The following is a 23,765-nucleotide window of genomic DNA, read 5'->3' on the forward strand; positions in this document are numbered from 1 at the left end:
CTATCTATGATAAATTTACCAAAAATAAAAAGGAATGCAAAAATGACAACGTCTTCCAAAAGTATCTCGGCTTTCTTTGCCTAGTACGCTTAGTTTGTATGTTGATTCAACTATCTTCCCCAATCTCTCAAACTCTTCTAATTGCAATCCAATTCTATAAATATCCCTTTATACCTTATTTTAATCCGAACATAGATCTAATTTATTTACTCAACCCAGTAATCTTTTTTATTATCTCATTATTATCATATTCCATATCTTTAGCATATTATATTTTCTCCAAGTCAAATATAAGTTATTTGCATCCTCAAGTATTTTATTCTGGTCAGTCTAAATAAACTCCACATTCTTCTATCTGGACTCGATTCAACCTCAATCTCAAATTGATAAATTTAAAAAATTATCATTATATTTCTTGATGCACAAAATTTTTCTGGCATAATATCTCTCTCAATCCTACCTCACTTTTGTCAGGTATATTTCTCACTCTCAACCACTTTTGTCATCTATCTCACTATTTCTCTATCCCCAAGTTTAATAATAACTCACTTAATATATTGTTTTCATGTCTTTTCATTTCCCTCTCCCTTAAAAATATCAAACTTCCACTTCTTACATATATCAACAATTCAAAATCCTATTTATAAATTCAACTGACTAAGAATTAAAACATCCAAATCAAACCTAGTATAAGCCAAATTCACAAAAATAATGAAAATATAAAGCGCAAAGTTTTTCCTTAATGTTTCTTTTGTATTCTGATTATGATGGAGGGTTCATCTAACTTCATCTAAGACTCTAATTATCACCCTATGTTGATCTCACCAGGGATAGTGCACAATGGCAATATCACTGGAGATCAATGCACATATAAGTTTGATTATCATTCTGGCCCTATGGTATATGTAAGAAGTGAATACCAACATCAATATAATCAACCAGAAATTCTGTCTAAACTTTCACTAATTCTCACATTATCATTGTAGGTCAATGCACAATGGCAATTTCAGATCATTTCATGAACTAGTCTACTTCCATTACCTTGTTCATCTTAACTGCTCTCCCACTTCATTGTGAGAATCTCATTAGCACTGTTCATAAATTATTTCTCTAGTGATGGTTCTGAAATGAATACTAACATTGATATTATTAACAAAAAAATCTCTGCATAAACTTGCAATAATTCAGATTAAAACTGAGTAAGGGACAGAAAAAAATCAGAAAATAATCAGAATGGAAGCTCTTTAATGAATGTTCTATTTTTGATTCTATCATAGAATATAAGTTCAAGAAAGTTACCAAATTTTACTTTAAATACTTGCAATTCTCCGTGTCAGGTAGTTCTGAAGCTCCAGAATGGGGGAAAAGCCCTGCCATCGGCTATAGCTGGTAAAAATATCGCTTTTTAGGCAGTTCTTCGCACGATTACAGTTCAAGTTTCATCAAAATCTTGAATTTAAGCTGATAATCAATTTTCTGATTTTGAATTTTCATCACGTCTCCGAGGTTAATATTCGAGTTATGCAGATTACACGGCAGGAAAACGAGGGTTTGATTGTTTCTTCCCCTTCATTGTTTGATGACGATGGGAGGGGCTCCGTGGAGCCTTCCTGGAGGAAACATTGCTGACTTGCTTGAGTCGAGGAAGATTGATAATGTCAAGGTCATCGCTGTTTCTTAACTGGCGGCCGATGCTGTTCTTAGTGGTTTTCGATCGTTTTTTCGCTCTCTATGCGTTAGTTTCTTCATAAACGTTTGAATTTAACTTCATTTTAGAACATCATACCTTGTGAGGGTTTCGATGTGGTTTCCCGGCGTTCTCTTGTAAATTTCTGATGCATTTGTGAGAAAAATAATCGTTCAAAATGCAAAATTCTCCACGGATTTGAATTCTCAAAGTATTCCATCTTCTGAAATGAACCCACTCCGGATGCTCATATTAAAGTTTCGAATATCATCAAGGGGACCTTCATCTGAAAATGATTTCGAATACCTATGCAAAAGAGAAGTCTAGTCATCAACTTCTCTATTCCTTGTTTTTCAATGGCCTGCGTAGAAAAGGAATGCAAAACTTTTGATTTTTCTGTGTTGGTGTTTGTGGTGATTCGGCGGCTGAAGTGTGAGAACAGGAAAAAAAACTCTCGATGGCGTTTACTGGCATGATAAATGAATCGAATACGAATAAATAATTATTAGATATGGTTACTATCCACATTCTTTTGTCATTTCTTGTAATACAAACCAGAAGACTTCTCCACATCTTTGAAACGGCCTATGAAGCTCGGAGAAATGTTGGGAAGAGGAGACCCTTTTAGAAATTTTGTGCAAATGATCCTCGATGTTCATGTTCAATGTGGATTTTGCTCATACTTTGTAGCATGAAGCTTCACATGAATCCTTCTATGATTTTTCTTTGTTTTGGTAAGGATGATCTGATTGAAGAACGCGTTTGTAGAAGTCCGTTGGGAATTGTTGTTCCACTTTTTTATACGATGGAAATGTTTGGATGTAGTATAGTGTTTCATTTATTTATTTTTCTTTATCCTCTCCAAACTATAGTAAACATGAATAAAATAGTAACTACGTACTTTGATTTCATCTCTTTCCCGTTTCAATTTGAAGACCGTCACTGTATTGGAGCCTCTTCATTCACTGGTTTTAATTGTAGGAACTAAACTGAAATGCCTGTATCCTATATAAGGCGCGAAACTATATAATTTGATAAATTGATAAACTTATGGTCTCAATACTTGAGAGTTTTATTTCCAACTGACGTGACTTAGCTGTAATCTTTCAGGACATTAACTGGAGGTTGCATTGTCATTCATCTTTGATTCAAAGACTTGAACTAGAGAGAGAATTGGAGGTTTGCTGTGCAGCCAGAGATATTAATTCCTTTTCCCATTATAGTTGCCTTCCTTGATTAGTATGAGTAGAAACTGGTCGAAATATCTTCCAAATATTGCATCACTGTTAGGGAATTGTTGGAAATACCCGTGATAGGGTTGGGGATCATAAATAATGCCCCTAAAATGGTCAGGCACAAGAGCAGCATAACCATTTCCAATTGCAACAAAAGGTGAACATCTCACCTACTGATATATACGCCCGTACTGAATGAGAAACTAGTGGGTACATAGCTGTAAAATGAGAAACTAGTGGGTATTCAGACATTTTGATGCTTATTGATGGATTGATAGCCAAGGCGTTTGAGGATCGGGAGTTTTATGACCCATTGTTCAAGTAAGAAAAAATCTGTTCGAGAAACAAGAAGATAATTTCGGGTCCAACCAACAAACGGATTGTGTAGTTATTATGGATGCATGTTAACTTCTTGGATCGAATCAGAGTAACTGGCGGAACCAGACAAGAGAAGAACAAGAGAAATGCAATATTTTCATTCAACACGAAAAACATTACAATTACAATCGCATACACTATGATTTATAATCGCCGTCTAACGGCTAGTTTTTCTAACGGCTAGTTAACGGCTAGTTTGACTAGCCTTTAGTTGTAGATAGTGGGCTCAATAGGGCCCGATATGGAGCATAATGGAGCCCGATAATGATTAAGATAAAGCCCAATATTTCGGCCCATATCTTCAACAATGCAGATAGAAAGTTTTCAGTCATACTGGAAGCTGATCGATCACAAATACCTATTGCATCTTCAGTGGATTCTACGATCCCATTGGGATCCTATAAAAAATAACTTATCCCATTCCAGCGAATGATCCTATACAGTTCATATATCTATTTCCTATTTCGATCATGAAAACTGTTGAAGAAGATAGAAAAGATAGAACTTTGTTACTTAGAAAAAGAAGGGATACATGCCCTTATATAGGGCTCTGAGAGAGAGAGTATTAGAGATTTATCAATGTGGGATTAAGAGAGGGAACCCTTAGTGGGCTAAGGTCTTTTGGACCTAATAGGCCACACCACCTATTTCCCAACAAAAACAGTTCTTCTTGAGCAGGGAAGGTTATCTGACTTTCAGATAAAGACTGCGGGAGAAGAAACAACTCATCGATCGACCTTTTCTAAGAAGAATTGGTTCTAGTCGATCAGTCAACTGGTCAAATACCCATCAAACTACAGCTTCATTCCCCAGCCAGAACCATACGTGCAAGTTTCCCTGCATGTGGCTCGTCCGTGCTTTTTTCTGGGCCGCTGCCTGTGACTCCGCATGGGAGAAGGGGGCTGAACTTCAAACTGGAGTGTTTAGAGCATTGCATTGTCTGAGGGAGTGGGGTGAGTAGGCAGCGCCTACCAAGCAAAGCTTTCGTTGAAAAGGTGGAGTGCTTTCATCAATCAAATGATGCATGTGGGTTGAGCCATTCCCATCCCAACCCGCTGGCCTGGTCGGGAAAAGATTCTAAATAGAGAATATGTGCACCGGGACTATCTATCTATCTTAGCTAGCGGGGGCGGGCTTTCCTCTGGTAGTCCCGCAGCGGCCTCTTACAGTCCGTCCCGTCTCATCTTTCTTTGTTTATCGCCAGCCATCTTAGCTCCACATGAGACCCTCTTTCTATTGATGACTAAAAAAAAAGGCACTCTCTTCTAATTAATTTTATGTTTTCTGTTTTCTTTACTTTGACTTTTACTTTCATCGTTTATCCGCTGGATAACGTTATCCAGCAGATAATTATCTTCAAGAGAAGTTCTTCAATAATTTATTCGCTTCGCCCCTTCGCTCGTAAACTCGTGCCTGAAGTCGCGCCTTTCCTATTCAGTTTTGTTTGCCGCCTATTAAGAGAATAGGTCCCATGCGGCCCGCCTTAGCTGCTTCTGCAACAATTTCTTGGGATCTGCTTCTTCAACAATTTCATGTTGGTGAGAAGAAAAAGGAGAGGGTGGTCCCGATGCAGGAGTCAAAATGCAGTTCAGAGCTTATGAATACATATTTTCACTGATGGTGAAAATAATATTTTATTTCCCTAGATTTATATTTATCAACTCTTGATTGTTGATCGGTTGAAAGGTTCTCTATTTCAAACATACCTCTCTCTGAAATAATGGTTGCAGCATGGGTATCTTAAGAAACTCGTTTGCTCATGGCAATTGAGATGTTTTATAATTTTGAGCCATATTATACAAAGAAAGAAGTCTTTTAGTTGAAAAAATAGGTTGCGTCAGGGTTTTCAAAGAAATTTATATGACTCTGATGCTGTCCCTTACTGCTCCAATGTACTAACCCCATGTGAGTTTCTTTTAGAAGGAAAATGAGCCAATAACCTCAAGGCTTACAAGCCCAAGGTGTCAGAAAAAAGGAACAGAATACAGTTTTCACTTTCTTAACCTAAAACCACGTACCCCATGTATATATTTAGGGTACTAATATGGGCTACATAATAATGGGCCTATCATAATGGGCCATACATGACATAAAGAAAAATACAAACATATAAACGTAAACAGCATCAGCTGACTGTAGCTAACAGCCCCCCTGAAGCTGGTAGGTAGATGCTTTGAACTCCCAGCTTGGATATATGTTGCTTAAATATACTTCCAGCTAGGCCTTTGGTAAATAGATCTGCCATTTTTTGAGTGGTGGGTACATGTTGCAGCTGAATGATCTTCTGGTCTATCTTTTCATGGATGAAATGTTTGTTGATTTCCACATGCTTTGTTCGATCATGTTGTACGTGGTTATGAGCTATATCAATAGCTGATTTACTGTCACTGTATATCATAATTGGTTCCCTTCGTTCTATGCGGAGGTCATCCAAAATAACTTGTAGCCATAACCCTTCACATATACCCTCTTTCAGCGCTCTGTATTCGGCCGTTGCACTAGATATAGCAACAACGGGTTGTTTCTTACTCAATGTAATTGGATTTCCCCCTAGAAATGAACAATGTCCTGCAGTGGAGTGACGATCAATGAGGGAGCCACCATAATCTGAGTCCGTATAGATTTCCAAATTCATTCTACTGCCCTTCTGAAACATTAACCCATACCGTGCAGTACCTTTTAATTAGGATAGTACTCTGCATGCTGCCTGTCGATGTGGTTCTCTGGGGCTATGCATGAACTGACTTAAAAGTCCAACAGCGAACACAATATCTAGCCTTGTATGATTCAGGTAGATAAATTTCCCAATTTACAGTAGGTGATTCTTCTCTTGATCCCAACTTTCTGCTAGGTTCAAGTGGAGTTGCAGATGGCTTAGAACCACTCATCCCTGTCTCCTCCAACAAGTTTATTCAATACCCATAAAATGCCTTTGTTGTTCGAGGGATTTTATGTCAAAAACTTCAGATAGGCGATCAACCAAGTACCCCATTACTTCCGCATCATCACTAGTGATGATTATATTAATTACATACACAAGAAGGACGGCAATATGACCAGATGGAGACTGCGTCACAAACAAAGTGTGATCACTGTTATTATATTTTTTAAAGATTGAGAAAACTTCTCAAACTATGCCCTAGGAGACTGCTTGTGCCCATATAAAGTCTTCCTCAACCTACAAACTTTGTAACTCGGCTGCTGAGAACTATAACCTGTGGAAACTGCATATAAATTTCTTCATCTAAATCACCAAGTAGAAAGGCATTTTTTGCATCATACTGGTACATCCTCCAGCCAAGACTTGCTGATATTGCACTTAATATATGCACAGTATTCAATTTTGCTACTGGTGCAAAAATCTCATCATAATCAATTCCATAACATTGAGTGTAGCCTTCAGCTACAACCCTGACTTTATACCTTTCCACTGAGCCATTAATACATGCACAGTATTCAATTTAACTACTGGTGCAAAAATCTCATCATAATCAATTCCATAACATTGAGTGTAGCCTTCAGCTACAACCCTGACTTTATACCTTTCCACTGAGCCATGAGCTCTATACTTATATTTCAAAAAAAATAAGCACTATACTTTACTGTATACATCCATCAACACCCAAGTGGACATTTTCCGTTGGGAAGATCAACTATCTTCAAGATTTCACTCCTAATAAGCGCTTCCATCTCAATGTCCATAGCCTTTTTTCCACTTGTCTTCTGCTAAGGCTTCTTTCATGGTTTTGGGAATAACAGCGGAACTTTATCTCTGTCAAGAATGTTTGAAACTAAGGAGACAAATGATCATATGTCACAAAACTGGAGAGTGGGTACTTTATGCCTTGGCTCTGGAGGGTTCCAGTATGACTCTATTTCCAGACTCAAATGCTACAATTAAAGGTATTAAGTTCACATGCTGCTCAGCCAACACAAGACTGAAGATCTCATTGTCCAAGGGTTTATGTTTGAAGTGAGATCTGGAGGGTTCATGTTCTCATTGACTGAGGTCAGAAAATGATGTAAGGAGACCCAACTATTGTGGAATATGCATGTGAGTTCAAGGTACTCTGTCATCAAGTAAACCACTAGTGGCCTGTCCAGTCTCCTGATGGGCTGGATAGATAACACACTGTTAAGCACCGTATGCTTATGTTTCTGGTTGGTGTGAACCCTGGGGATGAAGATGTGAGGAAGCAGATCATTCATTAGGAGAAAACACCAGCTTTAGATGAAGCCATTCATACTCTCATGGGGGAAAGCAGACTGAAGGTCCATGTTGGTGATAAGAGCCATGTCTCTTCAGCCTTACTCTCTTAGAGAGCTCCTCGCCCAACTACAGCACTGAAGGAGAGTGGAAGGAGATGGAGCATTGACTAAACCATAACGGTGTCAACAGATATGACTCAAGAGATGGACTCAAGGATAATCCAAAAGATTTTTTGTTCTGTACGCACTGCAAACGGAATTGGCATACTAAGGAGACGTGCCTCGAGCTCCACGGATATCCTGAGAAGAAGGGGAAAAAGAGGAAGGTCTATGTTTCCCATACTTAGGGAACTGAAGGGGGTGAATCTCAGGGCTATCCTAGGGAAAATGATAATGCACAACAAACAGCTGACTTGGAGAAACTCAAAGAAGAGACATGGCAGAGATGATGGGCATACTCAATACTTAATTCCTCATCAGATTCGGTATCTTTTTTGGATTTCTCAATTCTAATCTTGTTCCAGATTGTTCCTCGACACTTGATACTGGGGCTACAGTCCATATGACCCTATACAATGATAAAATTTAAAAACTAAACGAGAATGATGGTCAGAGAAAGGTTATCACCGCTAGTGGAGGACTTTGTTAGGTGGCTGGTATAGGTTAGATTGGGAATCATTAAGGATGCTTTAGAAGTTCCAAAGTTGACGGCCATGTTGCTTTCCCCTCAGAAGTTGGTTTCTGATGCTGGCAGGTCACACATTTTAAATTCTGATGGATTTTAACTATATGACAAGGTGGGAAAGAAGTCTGCACAAATTAGAGGTGATGGTTGAGTGCTGCTGCTGGAGGAGTGAGATTGCCAATGCTTCTTGGTAGACATATACACTATCTGGTGTCAGGAAAATCAGAGGTGCAAGCGGGAGAGAATTTTTTTGCATCATGCTCGACTGGAACATCCCTCCTTTGAAATTCTCAAATGCTTATTTCCTGCTTTGTTTTTTGGTTATGATGTTAAACCATTGGTGTGTGATGCATGTCAACTAGCCAAACACCAGAAAGTTGCATTTAGCCATGCTAGTGAACCTAGTCAAATTTCATTCTGTCGTGCAAAATGATATCTGGGGACCACGCCTGTCTCTGGTCTTACAGGTGCGCACTTGTTTATCGTTTTTATTGATGAATGTGTATGTTACACCTGGACTTACTAAAGGCAAAGTCAGAAGTCAGCCAAGTCCTCAAGAAGTTATGTGAGATGACTGAGACTGAACTGGGGTTACCTGAAAAAGGTTCAGATCTAGCAATGCCAGAGACTATGTTAAGAACCCATTAGGTCTTATCAAAGGGAAAGAGGGACCAAACAACCCCCCGTCTATTCTAGCCCATAAAGGGGCCGACTCCGACCCAACTCACCAAGGAATATGACTCACTGATGTACTGGGAATCATAAGAGGGAGATTGATCGAGCAAGAACGACATGTGAAAACTCTCGGTAGGAACTCCTTTTCCCTCCGTTTTTACCCTCTCCATCCTACCCTACCCAACCCTACCCTACCCTACCCTACCCTACCCTACCCTACCCCCTCTCTCTCTCTCTCCTTTTGCTGTGATCGCCTAGAGTTGTCCCCTGCACAGACGCAGACGTCCATGATGGCTTGCGGAGAGCGATGGCGCGTCCCCTTTCCCTCGCTTTCTCTCTCTCTCTCTCTCTCTTTCCCCTGTTGATCGTCTGTATGACTGTTTTTTTTTTCTGAAAACATATGAGGCGGTCACCCGAACAAATCGGTAACCACCTGACAAGTACATGGTTCGAGCCCTAGGACTCTATTACATGAATACATTTTCTTCTTCCCTCTTCATCCCGAGGAAAATCATGATGCTAGGAGACCTTCTACCTCATGGGCGAGCCCATCTGTAGAGGCCTTCCCCCCTCGGAAGATCACCTCATTTCTGTGTAGTCAGATTCCCCAGAGCACTGTCAGCGCTCGGCCCCCCACTTCTCTATGTCTAGGACCAGCCCTCTGCATAGACTCCCAAAAGGCCTCTTCTGATGACATGTTCACCGCCAACTGTGCTTGGGTGGCCCAAACTGTGCGTGCGAAAGGGCATCCAAAAAATAAATGATTACAATCTTCGTCATCTCTCGTGCACAACACGCATACCGTCGGGGCATCTGGATACATCCTCTTGAGAAAGACGCGGGTCATTAGTCTCTTTCGGTGCAAGAGCCACCCAAAAATCTTGGCCTTAAGCGGAACCTTAAGATGCCAGATGACTCGACACGCCGGGATCATATTTTTGTCTTCATCGTTGCCTTGTCGGATCCGTGCATAGGCTTTCCCCACTGAGAAATGAGCTCTTGTCCAATCCCAACCATCTGATTCCCCCGGGTTAGGGCGGATCTGATTTCGAGCTTGTTGCAAGCCCAAGAAATCAGTTAGTCGTTGGTCTGACAAGGCACCTTCAACACTCGGATTCCAGGTACTGTCCCAGCATTCACCTGCTGTAGCATCGGGGCATTGCGCGAGTGCAAATAGCCGAGGGAATGCTTTTCGCAAGGGGCTGCATGACGATCAGGGGTCTGTCCAGAATTTACAGAGAGAGTCATCGCCTATTCGGACAGAGTAGAACTCCTAGACCTTGGGGAAGATTTGTTTGAGGCCTTGCCAGAATGCTGACGCCCCCTTGATTGGGGCTATTTTCTTACCCCAGTTCAATCCCCGATCATACTTGTCTCTCAAGATCCGTATGGTGAGATCATTGCTTGGTTGCATGATCCTAGTCATCCACTTTGCTAATAATGCCGTATTCATGCTTTGGATATGCAATACTCCTAGTCCGCCATGTTTGGTGGGCCTGCATACGGTATCCCATGCAACCAGTGTGAGCCCTCGACTCTGATCGGTACCAGTGCCTTTCTAGAGGAAGCGTCTCATCAAGCCTTCAAGTCTCTGGCCGATTCTAGTAGGCATCTTGAATACAAAGAGATGGAATATAGGGATCGCTGACAGGACTGTCCTCAGTAGCACCAACCTACTTCCTCCTGACAACACTTTGGCTTGCCATCCTTTCAACCGCCTCTCGACCTTCTCTATCATCAGCAGCCAATCCGCCTTAGTCATCCGCCCTCTAGTTAACAGCTGACCCAGATATCTCGTAGGAAGGCTACCAATCGATGTCCCCAGGGCCTCTGCACATTAAGCCTCCTCCTCCAAAGAAAGGCCACAGCTCACAAATGCAGACTTAGCCCGATTGATGCGTAGGCCCGAGAAGTCCGCAAATGGGTCGAGTAACGTGGACAGGTTTTTTGCTTCCTCTACAGAGCCTTCTACAAAAAAAGTAGTGTTGTCCGCGTACTGCAGTAACGGGATACCCCTAGGGAAACTAGTGGTTTGATAACCCTTCAGAAGACCATGTGTACATGCTAGATTAGTGCATGTGGCGAGGGCGTCTACCGCTAGCACAAACAGTAGGGGTGCGAGCGGGCACCCTTGCCTCACCCCCCGTGCAGTTGTATACGCCCGCTTTTCGGCCTTCTATTCACCAACACTGAGAAGGAATGTGTTGTGATGCATCTTTTCATCCATGTGACCCATTCTTTCGGGAAGCCCCTCCTTTTCACTGACGCCCAGAGGAATCCCCAATCAAGCGTGTCATATGCCTTGGCAAAATCAACCTTCCACGTAAGACCTTTAGTTCCGTCTCATTTCCATGTCGCTAGGATCTCGCCTGCTGCTACGGCACTGTCAACCAGTAAACGGCCCAGTATGAAAGCTGATTGGGAGGGTCCCACAAGTTCCCCAATCACCTCTCTCAATCTGTTTGCCAATACCTTTGCAATGACTGTTGGGATATTGATCTGTGCCGTCTGAATACAACTGTTTTTGAGCAAGAAAAAGGGCTCAGCAGACTACATAAAATAAAGTGTCTCATTATTTTGGTCAGAGCGGTATCTTCATGAATCGTCAATTATTTTGGGCTTGCTGAGAGACAGATCAAGCATATTGTATCTACTGCTAGGACACTGCTACTCCATTGAAATGTCCTTAAATTTAACGGGGGAGAGGCCATTCTGTTGAGTACACATTTGAGTAACCACATCTCATCAAGGATCCTGGCTTCTGTCAACCCTCTGGAGAAACACCTTACCTTATTCCCTTAGGTTAAGTTGAAAACCTTTCTTCTCCCTTAGGCCTTTGAGTGTGGAACCCATGTGCGCAACCGCTCTCCTACTGTGGGGAAACGAGAAATGCATATTCGTTAAATGCATATTCGTTAGCTCTTCATCTACTCCTACGGGCTATAGGGGCTACCACCCCTCCACTAGATGTTTTTTCATCTCTGCCAGTGTGACCTTTGATTAATGTGCAGCGTTCTTGGGAGGTGAGAACTACTAGCAGCCAACAGATGCCTCAGCCAGTTTACCAGTTGATCCATTGAGTCTGCCATTTCCATATAGATGCTGGAACCAGCGAGTAATATGCAGCAAAACTTCCAGGCTGAATCTGATGACACCTGTATATCTGATGAGCCGAGTCCAGTACTGAGTGCTGAACATCTACTAGTGGACAATTTTTTTTGGAAGAAAATCTACTGGTGGACGATGATGAGACAGTTACTGCTGCGTCTGACTCTGGGTCTGGAGAGGTAGACCAACCGACTGAGGAATGTCTTCAGTGGTCCATTGCATTGTGTAAGGGGACCCAGAGTTGTACTCAGATACCACGTTATCCCACTGCGATTGTCTTTCCCATGATCATTTAAGTCCTGCTTATCGAGCATTGCTCTCTAATGTTTACTTCGTTGAAGTCTCTGGGTCAGTCAAGCAAGCTCTGATTAGCACGGAGTGTAGTCAAGTTATGGATTAGGAAATGAGCATGTTGAAGAAGAATGGTGCTGGAAAGTTAGTACCCCTACCTCCTGGAAAAAAATAGTTGGGTGTACATGCACTCAAGTATTGAGCTGATGGAGAGTAGGAATAGGGCTCCACTGGTAGCCAAGGGTTTACACAGTCGTATGGGGTTCATTATTTTGAAATGTTTGCTCCAGAGGGGCAAGCTGGATACCATACGGATCCCCCTAGCCTTAGCTGCTCAGATGGACTAGAACATCCAACAGTATGTTACAAAGAATACATTTCTCGCCAGTGAACTAGAAGATAAAGTTTACAAGACCATAACCCCTGGATATAAACATGCCTTTAAGGCAGGTAGGTTTTGTAAATTAAAGAAGGCCATCAATGGTCTATAGCAGTCTCCTCATATGTGGTTTGGAAGATTTGCCAGGACTATGAAGAAATTGGGTTATCGCCCAAGCCAAGTATTTCTGGAGAAACCATCTGGACTAACATCCCCGACTGCCTACGTGGACAATATTTTAATTACGAAAATAGTCCAGTTGGAGCCAAGTATTTCCGTGAATCACTTTCCGCAGTGTTTAATATTAAGTCATTGGAGAGAGTGAGATATTTCTTTGGCATGGAAGCAGCCTACTCCAGAGATGGCCGTGTATGTCGCAACACAAGTATATTTTATGTCTTCCCTGGGAAACATGCTAACTCGCATGTGAACTAGTGGGCACTCCTGTTGATCCAAACAGAAAACTATGGATTGGAGAGGATAGCCCACCGGTTAACCGGGAGTCATATCAATGGCTGATTGGGATGTTAATTTACTCAGCCTGATATTGCGTTTTCCATGAGCCTGCTTAGCCAGTGCTCTAATCTCGTGAAGTACACCTACAGGCTGCTCATCGTGTTCTGGCATACCAAAAAGGTACACTTGGCCATGGTGTTCTGTTAAAAAAAAGGGAGCAATAAAAGTTTTATAGTTTACACTAATACTGATTATGCAGGTTTGGCAGTAGATAGAAGATCAACCTTGGGTTACTGTGTGAAGGTGTGTGTAAGCTTTGTGAGATGGAGAAATAAGACGCAACATGTTATTGCAACATTTTGTGCAAAGTTCAGATCACTAGCCCAAGTATAAGTGAGGGCTTCTAGATATGCCAATTTGAGGGAAAATTGTGTCTACACTGTATCAATTAGTCAGGTCTCACTATTGCTCATACCATGGTTCAACATGATTGCACAAAGCATTTTAAGATTGATTGTAATTTCATCAAATAAAATATTGAAGCTGGGATTATCCAGCTGCCTTTTGTGGGATCCTCTGGGCAGATTTCAGACATGTTTTCCAAGGGGCTTCATTCCTTGGCATTTCTCAAGTTGGTTGGTAAGCTCAGCATGGTTAACATCCACAAAAAGCTATAGGGGGGTTTAAGCAGATGATATTATTCATTTTTTATTTCTGTTTAAAGTCAATGTTTAAGTGACTTATTCATGCATGTGTGAATTAAGTCACTTAGGCTGGTCCTGGGCCCAGGTCTGCTCCTGGGCCAAGCCCACACTTGTATCCTTCTGGGTACTTAGCTGTTGAGCTTGTACCCCAGTCTCTTAGTTAGCTATTGAGCTCTTTTTTTTTTCTAAACCATAAACGTGGAGGCTGGCAGCTGGGCTGTTCTGCTCAAGCAGAACTAACTTGGACTCTTTCTCCTCATACATCAATCCAACCAGAATCCTCTCGCTGCTCCACGAATAGAGCTACCTGTGGCAGGACTCTCCTGCCAAAAACTTCTGAAAGACTTCTACTTTCTTATTGGCTCCAGCCCTTTATTTCGAGCTTCATTTATTCCGGATGCCACAAGGCACTTCACATTCCAATCCATCTTACGTTGACTTAAATATGAGCTTCATTTGCTCATTTCTTCGCCCACTCCTGCGGTTTCTATTCCTCCATCTCCTTTTGTAAGTCATCTTTTGTAGATTATCAGTAGGGGCCGGAAGCCTGGACCCAATAGTCTGCATGCGCGTATTGGGTCGAGGGGGCCCAGTCAGGGCCCTTCAGGCCCCAAAAGCTGTTTAGGAAGCTGAACCTGAGATAGAATGTTAGAAATTCCATGGTCCAAATAAGGGGCTGAGATGGCTGGGCCACACTGGAACCGTGCCTGGACTGCGGCTCTCCAATAAGGAGGGCTACATCTATTTGAGGGAAAGTCAGGGAAAGGTAAATGACAGAAAGGGCCCTAGATGCAATGGGGGATTGTATCGAACTCTGGCATTTTTGACTGATGAGGCAAACTGGGAAGCCTACCTCTCATTTTCTGGCCACAATGTTGATAATTTTATTTCCAGGACAATGTCACTGGACCATGGCGACTAGTGCTTATCACACCAATGGCTCATGCAAGATGGCTAAAACCAATTTTTTTGAAAGAAATGGGTAAAACTTATTTGACTGGCAGATGAAGATGTGAACCTGGCTCTGATACCAAAATGCCATAAAGGACCAAAGACTGGCATGACTGGTTATAAGCCATGGTTTGTGGAATTCCTTTCAGAATATTCTCTATCTTCTTGATCCTTGAAAGGATCGATTTCATATTTTAGTCTACGAACCCTTCTCCTGAAGTTGAACCTTAAGTCCAACTTTTGTTCATTTCTTTACTTCTGGTAAATGATTTACTTTATTTTCATTGTTGATTTATATTTTCTTTCTTTTCTTTGACTTTGTTCCTTTATTTGTTGAATAACATTGATCAGTATCACCTTATCCGTGTTTATTGAAAATAATTGCCGGCAATCAACTGGCTGGCCTGCAATTTTTCAGCCGTAATAGAACATTGTTAAAAGGAACCATAAAGAATTTAGTAGATCTTTTTTTTTCTTTCCTACTTCATTCATTTATCCTCTCAGTAGCTTGGATCTGATTCTTGACTATTCATAAACGTCTGAGGTAGGGCCTCTGCTTGTCTGAAACCCTAGCTGCCATTTGGAAAGGAAGTAGTAACTGCGTCAAGAATATCGTGCACATATTATTCTTATATAGGGGTATACGAAATGGACCAACAATAATTGCCTGTTATGAGACTCTCGTAGTGAATCTCATGACCGGTCGTTGCAGAACAAAAGAAGTACGGTACATGACAAAACAGTAAATAAAACTAAGTCACTCCACCTAACAAAAAATACAGCTAAGAGTACGACACTTAATGTTATGTCTGTATATCTTTCTAGTGTATTGACATTCTCTAAATTTTTGTCTCAGGGTCATGAAGGATGTGTAAATTCTTTGGCGTGGAATAAGAGTGGCACATTTTTGATTTCTGGGTCTGATGACTTGGAGGTACATCCTGACATGCCATTACTCTTGAGTGTTGTTATATGCTGTAACAACTTAATTTTCTCAAAGGGATGAAGGGCTGAACTAAAATCTCTAGAGCTCTAGATTAAAAAATATACGGAGAATAGTGAAAGAAATAAATGGCTTGTTATGAGACTCTCATAGAAAATATGGTTTACGGAATAGTTTCCTCTACCCTCAAAGATTTTAGATTGTTTACACAATGGTATCTTTTCATTTTTTGCTTACGTAGCTTCATGAGTTCCACATTATGTACCTCAATATGGCCCATTCTGTGTCTTATAATGGCTATTCTGTCTTCTTGAGTTGGCTCCTAAGGCATCAATGATGTGGACACAGGCAAGAGCTGACGGCACAGGGGGCCTCCAGAAAACTGACATTTTATTAGAGCAGGTTTTCACTCAGACTGTGTTGCAATTGGGGAATAATGACTAAGGTTGTCAAACTATTAGTCAACCTCTCCTGAGCATCAGTTACATATTTCACTTACAAATGCCATCGACAGATGGTTGGGGTTGGCTGATTATCTTTTCGGCTACCTCTTCTCTCCTCCGAAATCTCACCCTCTGTGTTATCTCATTGGAGTGTATTCTCAGCTGAGGCATAGACATCCGCAAATGGGATCTGCCAAATGCTTAAGGTAGCTATAACTGGTGGGGGACCACACCTGTACCAGGAGAGAAACTATTATTATTTCAGCTGATCATCTACCCAATGACAGAAAACCCAATTCAGGTCCCTAACAGAGGGACATGATTGGGCGACATTGTTATCATTCTCGTGGCACAATTTTTTCCTTAAGTGATTCATGATGGACGGACTGATTATTACATTTATATGTGTCAGCTAAGGTCATGAAGAATAGTGCCATCCATCTGCCTTGACAGAAATTTTCAATTAGAGACAGGAGAGCTTCTGAAACCTCACCGCAGCGGGTCATCTATCATTTGAAGGGGTACCTCTTGAGATGAATCTGTAGGAATTTTGGCACCAAATGTTTTCCATGGAGTTCTCCCATCTGCAGGGTTGACTCCAAGCTGTGTGGTTGACCATCTCATCAATCCGCTTCTTGGAGCCTAACCACTCAATTGAGGCAATACCATTATTCACATGGGGAAAAAGATGATCTGGAAATTAATTTTCAGGATCTCTATGCTTGAGGAACCATTTGGCCTTCCCAAAGCCCATATGCTAGTCCAGATATCATTGTGAATAAGGAGGTTTCTTGTAGATCTTGGGCTGATTATCAGGCATTGAATAAAATGACGGTGTCAGATGTTGATCTTGTGGAGGAATTGCATGGTATAACTATTGATTACGGCATTAAGATTATTCAGATGTTGATATTGTGCTAGATCATTTTCTCCTTCGAGTGGCTATTGAACTACTGGTGGCATAACATGGTATGAGGGTTTTGTTATAGTTCTGATAAGGACTCATCACAGAAGACCTGGTCAAAAAGGCTTAGTCAACAAATGAGCCTTAGATGAGAAAATGACTGATTCTTGAAAATCTTAGGGTTATAAATACCCCCTTGTAAGGTCATTAGGGACACCTTTTGATGAATGATCATTTTGTGGTTTCTTGGCACAAGTAGCTGCATCTGGCTGTCATGAGGGGAAGAATTCTCTATTTAGAGTTGTGATGCAGTTGAGCCGTTGGAAATGAATGAAGCAGTTGAGCTGTTAATGCCTTTTTGATTTGTGATGCATGGGAAACTGGATGAATGGTTGCATAGGTAGGGAGATTTAATGGGTATGCTACAGTGCCGACTCTGTTAAGGACTTTATACAGGACAAAATCTCTCGCCAGATGCTCATCTGGCGAGAGATTTATTATGATAAGTTCTGATATTTAATTAGACTATCTTCCCTTCTTGGAACTGTTTGTCACGTCTATGTTTGACTGCTGTAACTTCCTTTCAAGCCTGGGATTTGCTCAAGTGCATTTTTCATTGCAGTCAACACCAAATCTCTGTCAGCCTGTAATTCGTCAATGGATCAGTATAAATACAGTGAAAGTCATTGATTGGATTTTTGAATTGAAGCTGTTGAGTAAAACATAGATCACAAGCTGTATCCAGATCTGGTCGCCAAGATTTGCCGCATCTGGCAATTCTTGGCTACCTCTCGTTCCCAGGCCTACCTCTCTTTTCCATCTTCTGGTTGATTATCAATAGACTCCCGTTGGGAACATATCATTATGTTTATGTTTTATGCTCCTTATCTAAACTTTGGTGGCTAAAAAATTATAAACGAAAAATTTGCCTTTTCTATTAAAGCCAGACAAGGATCACAGTCATTTATTCTCTAACTTATGACTCTGGGTTTTTTCAGATTAATGTATGGAATTATGTTGAGAGGAAGCTTAGCTGTAGTGTTGATACAGGCCACACTGCTAACATATTTTGTACCAGATTTATTCCTGAGACTGGTGATGAGATTGTCGCTTCTGGTGCTGGTGATGCTGAGGTAACTTTAAAATTTATCAGCTTTGAACTTTTCTGGTCTCATTCCATTTTTTCCTAATGCACCTTGCTTTGTCTTCAGGTTCGTGTTTTCAATTTATCTCAAACAACAACACAAAGAACCCCAGAACCTTTAGCGCTCTTCCGATGTCATTCAGGGAGAGTCAAGAAGTTGGCTGTGAGGGCTCATCACTCTTTGCACTACACGTTTTTTATATGTGGTAAAAGACTCCCTCGTTTTAAAATATTTTTGTATAGGTTGAACCTGGAAATCCAAATGTATTGTGGAGTGCCAGTGAAGATGGGAGTCTGAGACAGCATGACCTTCGAGAGGGCACTTGCTGCCCGTCTGTTGGGTCGGCAAACCAGGAGTGCGGCAGTGTATTGGTATATAATTATGCCTCTGTTATTTTTATTTATTTATTTATTTTGTTAGTCAAAAGAATCTTTTCTCTGCACCATTTTTTGTTGACTCAAATGTGACATTCTCGATTGTGGGATGTGGTCTTTGGATTAGCATAATATGTAGAACCCTCTGAATTTATGGGACATCAATGCCAGTAGACTCAGATGTTGGGAATTTTGACGTAAAAGAAAAGAAAGGGTTGCTGATTTTGAAAAATTCTATTTGCTGTGCGCAAACTCGTTGGTACATTTGGTTTAGAATGTGTCATATTTGCCATTTAAGGACTTTTCGTTTTTGGCCCTTGACTCTGTTTGAATTCTTCAGATTTTTCATAGCCCTTCTTGCCTAAGTTTGTCGGAAAAGAGATGTACTTTTGAGTACCTTTTCTGTCTTTTGTTTTAGTAGAATCTCACCTTTCTCTAATTTTGGTTTTGCTAAGATGTTCCGCATCTTTTATAACTCATTGAAATAAATCTTTCGCACAAAATTTTCCTAAGATTTTGGGTACCACTTCATCAGACCGCTGCAACTTCGAAAATTTTCTGATACATTTTAAATTATTACCCTTTTTAATGGTTGATATACCAACATTCTGAAGTAGATGGTGTCTTTCGCAGCTTGATTTGCGTTCTGGAGCAAAAAAATCATTAGGTGAGCCTCCAAAGCACTTATTAGCATTAAAATCATGTGACATCAGCCCAACTCGCCCTCATCAGATTCTTGTTGGTGGAAGGTAATGTCTTTGATAATCGTTTATGGACCTGCTAATCCTTAGTTTTCTAAGAAACTGTTATCTTCTCGCCCAGTGATGCTTTTGGTCGTCTATATGACCGAAGAATGCTTCCAAGCACGAGTTCCTTCCAAACAAGGATCAAAGCCCCATCATGTGTCACTTATTTTTGTCCGATACATCTCTCAGAACGTGTAAGCAAGTGCTTTTATTAAAATTTCCAGCTTTCTGGAGTTCATTTTTCTACACTTTTAGTTTGCCAATTTACACTTTTCTTGATTTTTCGTTTCTAATTGTATTTCCTCCATCAGAGATCCCCCAGTTTGCATCTCACGCATGTTGCTTTTAGTCCAACTGGTGAAGAACTGTTAATGAGCTACAGCGGAGAACATGTCTACTTGATGGATGTGAATTACGGTACTGAAACATCAATGATAGTTTTAATGTGACATGATCTTACCATTGTTTTCAACCATGAAATTTTGATGTCTATTGCGGTGATTGAGTTGGTATTTTTCATCCACATCTGTAGTATTATGACATTTAATTCCATCTAATTATAGTCATTTTTTGAAATAAAGTGACATAATCTGGAGCATTCATAGTGACAAGCATTAGTTTGTAAAAGCCTCTTTCAATATATTTCCTGTTTTTCACTAATTTACTTTGCAAGGTCTAGACAGCACTATGAAATATTCTGTTGATGACATACCGGAAAGGACATTCCTACCCCCAGCCCTGAGTGAACTTGAAGCTTTCTCGCACCAGTCGGCATCTTCTAAACATGCCTCAATAAAGAAGAGGCCTTCCAAAAAGGTAAGAAATCTTTTTGCACACATTGTTTCTGCTAATAAATATTTTAAGTTTCCCATTTCAGATTATTCATTCATGTTAATTTCAGCAAGACATATGCGACCAATTGCTTCAAGCTGCCACTCATTCTCTGGAGAATAACAGTGATCTACTTCATGGAATTGAAGTCTGTTGTGAAGTACTTGAACGACGTGGTCAGCAAATTGATGATCGCCAAATGCATGATTTTTTGTGTGTTCGGGCGGCTTTGTTTCTCAAGGTTTATGGAGATTCCTCTAGCTTTGTTACTTTATCTGATCTATTTCTGATGGTTAAGAATGTGTATTTTATGTCTTCTTTTCAGAGGAATTGGAGAGGCGATGCAGCGATGGCAATCAGAGATTGCCGTAAAGCAAGAGAGACTGATGTTTTGTCATTCAAGACATACTTCTACATGGCTGAATCGCTACAAAAGGTGTGATTTGTTAAAATCAGACATATCACACAGAAAATATTGTAGGCCTTACACTTTGAATGCAGCTAGGCAAACATGAAAATGCACTGGATTTTGCAATGATGGCCCTCTATTTGTCTCCTTCGAATTCCGAGGTTCAGGAACAAGTAAAAGTCATAAAGGAACGCATAGCATCAGGTATTGTAAAATTTTACCTTCCATTTATAATTTTTCATCCAAGTCTTCAGTTAGGAGTCCAAAATGATGATTATGAAGGCCAAAGTAGCAAGGAAAATGGTGGTGCGTCGAATTTTTCAAGGCTTGGAGATGCTAATTCAGAAAGAGAAGACTCAGATTTTGATGAAATGGAGCTGGATATTGTAACATCAATGTCGGGTGACGAAAATAATGATCTGGAGCCAAGAGCCTTTCGCCCGAGTTTGAATTTGATACTTCCAAGGGACACAGAATCCCACGGAGATAGCGGCCATCCTGACCGTTCAGCTGGGTCCCCTTCATCGTCTAGTCAAAATGAAACAGACAATAAGGTTTGCTTTTCTTCCAAAAAATTGAAATTGGGTTTTGGTGGATCTAGTTGAATATTAATTCAAGAATATAAACTATGATGGCTGAACTAACATTCTGTGTAACTTTCGATTGTATTACTTGATTTTCAGGTTGAGTATGCGGTTGACATGAAGCAGAGATACGTTGGCCATTGCAATGTGGGAACAGATATCAAGCAAGCTAGTTTTCTTGGCAGACGAGGTACTTCCTAGTCAACAGTCACCCTATTTGCCGTGGAATTTATAAGTATAGAAAAAATGTTGAAAACTGTCCAAAGAATCTACTACTTCATAATTTTTCTACTTATAGAAATATAAAAACTTATGAGGTTCTGGGGTGATGGTAATCAGTTATGAATTAAACGGGGAAGAATCAAAATGTTACTTAGTCAACGAAAATTCAGATTCAGCAAGTGCAATCCTGTGGGTAGAGGGTAACTTTCAGTATCATGGCATTTATCTAACACCATTTTTCAGGTGAATTTATTGCTAGTGGAAGTGATGACGGGCGATTGTTTATCTGGGAGAAAATTACTGGAAGGCTGATCAAGATCCTCGTCGGAGACGAGACCGGTAATTGCTCTACTTAATTCAGGTCATCAGATGGTGTTTTCTGGACTGATGGATGACTTCTACAGTTGTGAACTGCATCCAATGCCATCCCTTCGACTGTGCCATCGCAACGAGTGGCATCGACAACACCATCAAAGTAAGAGCTTGAAGCACTTTACATAGTAAACTAGACATGTTAAAAGTATTTTCTTTTTGGAAACTAACAACTTTTCCATTATAGTTGTGGACGCCCCATGCCCAAATGGCAGCCATTATGGGGGGGACTTCCAGCTGCCCCGAGGCTGCTGATGTGTTAAGTGTTCTATCTCGAAATCAGAAGAAGCTGATGAGAAGTAGGGGAATGCCGTGAGTTTCATCATCTTTTACCTGATTATGTTTAATTTTTCTATGCGTATCAAACAAGGAAAGTGTAACATTCTTGTTATTCAATTCGTAGTGCATTTGAGTTCTTGGAGCGTTTGGGGCTTAGTGAATATTCCGAGGGAAATCTCAGACCCTTTGAGTGTGTACAAAGTTGAGGTACCATTCTGATTCTGATTGTTATCAAGCCTGCTATTTATCTTTGGATAATTAATCTTTTTATTGATCAGGTCAGAAAAATATTTTCCTTTTCAGGTCAAAACATCCAAATTGAAAATCTGTTTTCAGCAAACTTCTGATGGTCATCCTAAAGGTTTGGATACGATGTTCCATCATGTAAATACACAAAATAAATGGATCATCCAATCGTATCTAAGTTGCAAATAAAAAGTTCTTTAATTTGTCAACTCAAGTGTGTCAAATAGATAATGACATATTTTGAGGTCGTAAACTCCCCGTAATGCATTCCTCAGTTTATCAGATTATTATATTGAATTGTTGAACTCCCCAGTATGGAATGTATTCTTAAAAGAACTTCCATACACGTTAATGTTGATACATTAGAGCTACCTATTATATTTTAAGCGGCGGATAAAAAGCTCTTTTGATATGTCAAATTGGGCGTGTCAACTAGAAAACGCCATATCTTGAGGCCATAAACATTCTTCAGTGTATCAAATGATTATTTTGATTTGTTGAAACTCTTAGGTATGGAATACATTTTTAAACGAGCTTTCAAATCTGTTTTACCCTGATACATTTTAGTCTTCGTACTGGTCACTTCCCATTAGAACTTCCTCTTCCATAGATATTTCTTGCCTCAGGTTTTTCTGGTAGAACAACTCCCATTAATCATATATACAGAGTGGCTTAAGCTCTGGCAGTTGCAACATTAATGCTGGATTTTATTTACTCCGCAGATTCCAATAGTAATCTGTATTGGTTGTGACATGATTTTGCTAGACTACGATTAGATTCAATCCAACATAAGTATTTTAACAAGTCTAGTCCAGCCCTCTAAGGAGATGTGGCGAACATCTTCTCTAATTTCAGTACTTGACAAATACTTAAACTATGAAGAGAAATGAATAATAAAAAAAATGAGAAGATATAAGAGGATGGAATGAAGATCATGGTAGGTTCCATGGAGAATATCTTGTCTATGTTGATAGATCAGTCCAGAAGAGAATGAAGAAAGATAATTCAATCAGGTTAGGAATGGTGAACATCATCCTCTGCATCCACTGTATCTACGTTTGTTTAATATTCATCTTCACTCTAAACTCTTTCTGGTACTTTTGTCTCTTTATTTCTTAATTATTGATTCCAACCTGATATCCTTTTTGCTCAAATGTGAATTCCCTTCTTGCTCAGATATCTTCTTGAACCTCGACTGCTTAAATCAAGCAAACTTGAACTCTATTTAAATTTCCATTGCTTTTAGATTCATTTGGGCATGATGAAAGTCAGGATAGCGGAAACTTGTGCACAAAATTTCATGACCTAACCTCCTTTATATCTTGAGATATCTTCATTGGAGATTACCATGCCTTTCTTTATTCTAATCTGGTATAATATCTAACATCAGTTGTCCAAACTGGCCAGAAGTAACCACTTTATAGCTTCATTTTATCACAAGGGTCCAATGATGAAGTAATTCCAACCTGCCATTCATCTGATTTCATGTTTGATCACTTACATGCTGAA

The 23,765-nt window shown here is 40.3% G+C and overlaps 1 protein-coding gene across 2 annotated transcripts; it reads left to right on the plus strand.

Moving 5' to 3' along the window:
- The first annotated feature begins 1,260 nt into the window (after positions 1-1,260).
- Positions 1,261-22,509, plus strand: ASG2 (transducin family protein / WD-40 repeat family protein). 2 transcript variants are annotated; one of them, XM_078577282.1, is made up of 21 exons: positions 1,261-1,389; positions 1,528-1,663; positions 2,798-2,866; positions 15,615-15,692; positions 18,047-18,181; positions 18,260-18,355; positions 18,436-18,564; positions 19,201-19,316; positions 19,390-19,507; positions 19,625-19,730; positions 19,987-20,129; positions 20,215-20,385; positions 20,470-20,580; positions 20,646-20,757; positions 20,836-21,107; positions 21,237-21,327; positions 21,603-21,698; positions 21,764-21,834; positions 21,919-22,043; positions 22,135-22,217; positions 22,314-22,509. In XM_078577282.1, the coding sequence occupies exons 2-20, from the start codon at positions 1,580-1,582 to the stop codon at positions 22,214-22,216; spliced, it is 2,205 nt and encodes a 734-aa protein (XP_078433408.1). In that variant the 5' UTR covers positions 1,261-1,389; positions 1,528-1,579; the 3' UTR covers position 22,217; positions 22,314-22,509. The 2 variants fall into 2 exon arrangements, with proteins under 2 accessions (XP_078433408.1, XP_078433409.1); XM_078577283.1 differs by having other exon boundaries at positions 19,993-20,129.
- Positions 22,510-23,765: the final 1,256 nt, after the last annotated feature.

This window comes from Wolffia australiana, chromosome 6 (assembly GCF_029677425.1).
Source record: "Wolffia australiana isolate 7733 chromosome 6, ASM2967742v1".
Taxonomy (NCBI): domain Eukaryota; kingdom Viridiplantae; phylum Streptophyta; class Magnoliopsida; order Alismatales; family Araceae; genus Wolffia; species Wolffia australiana.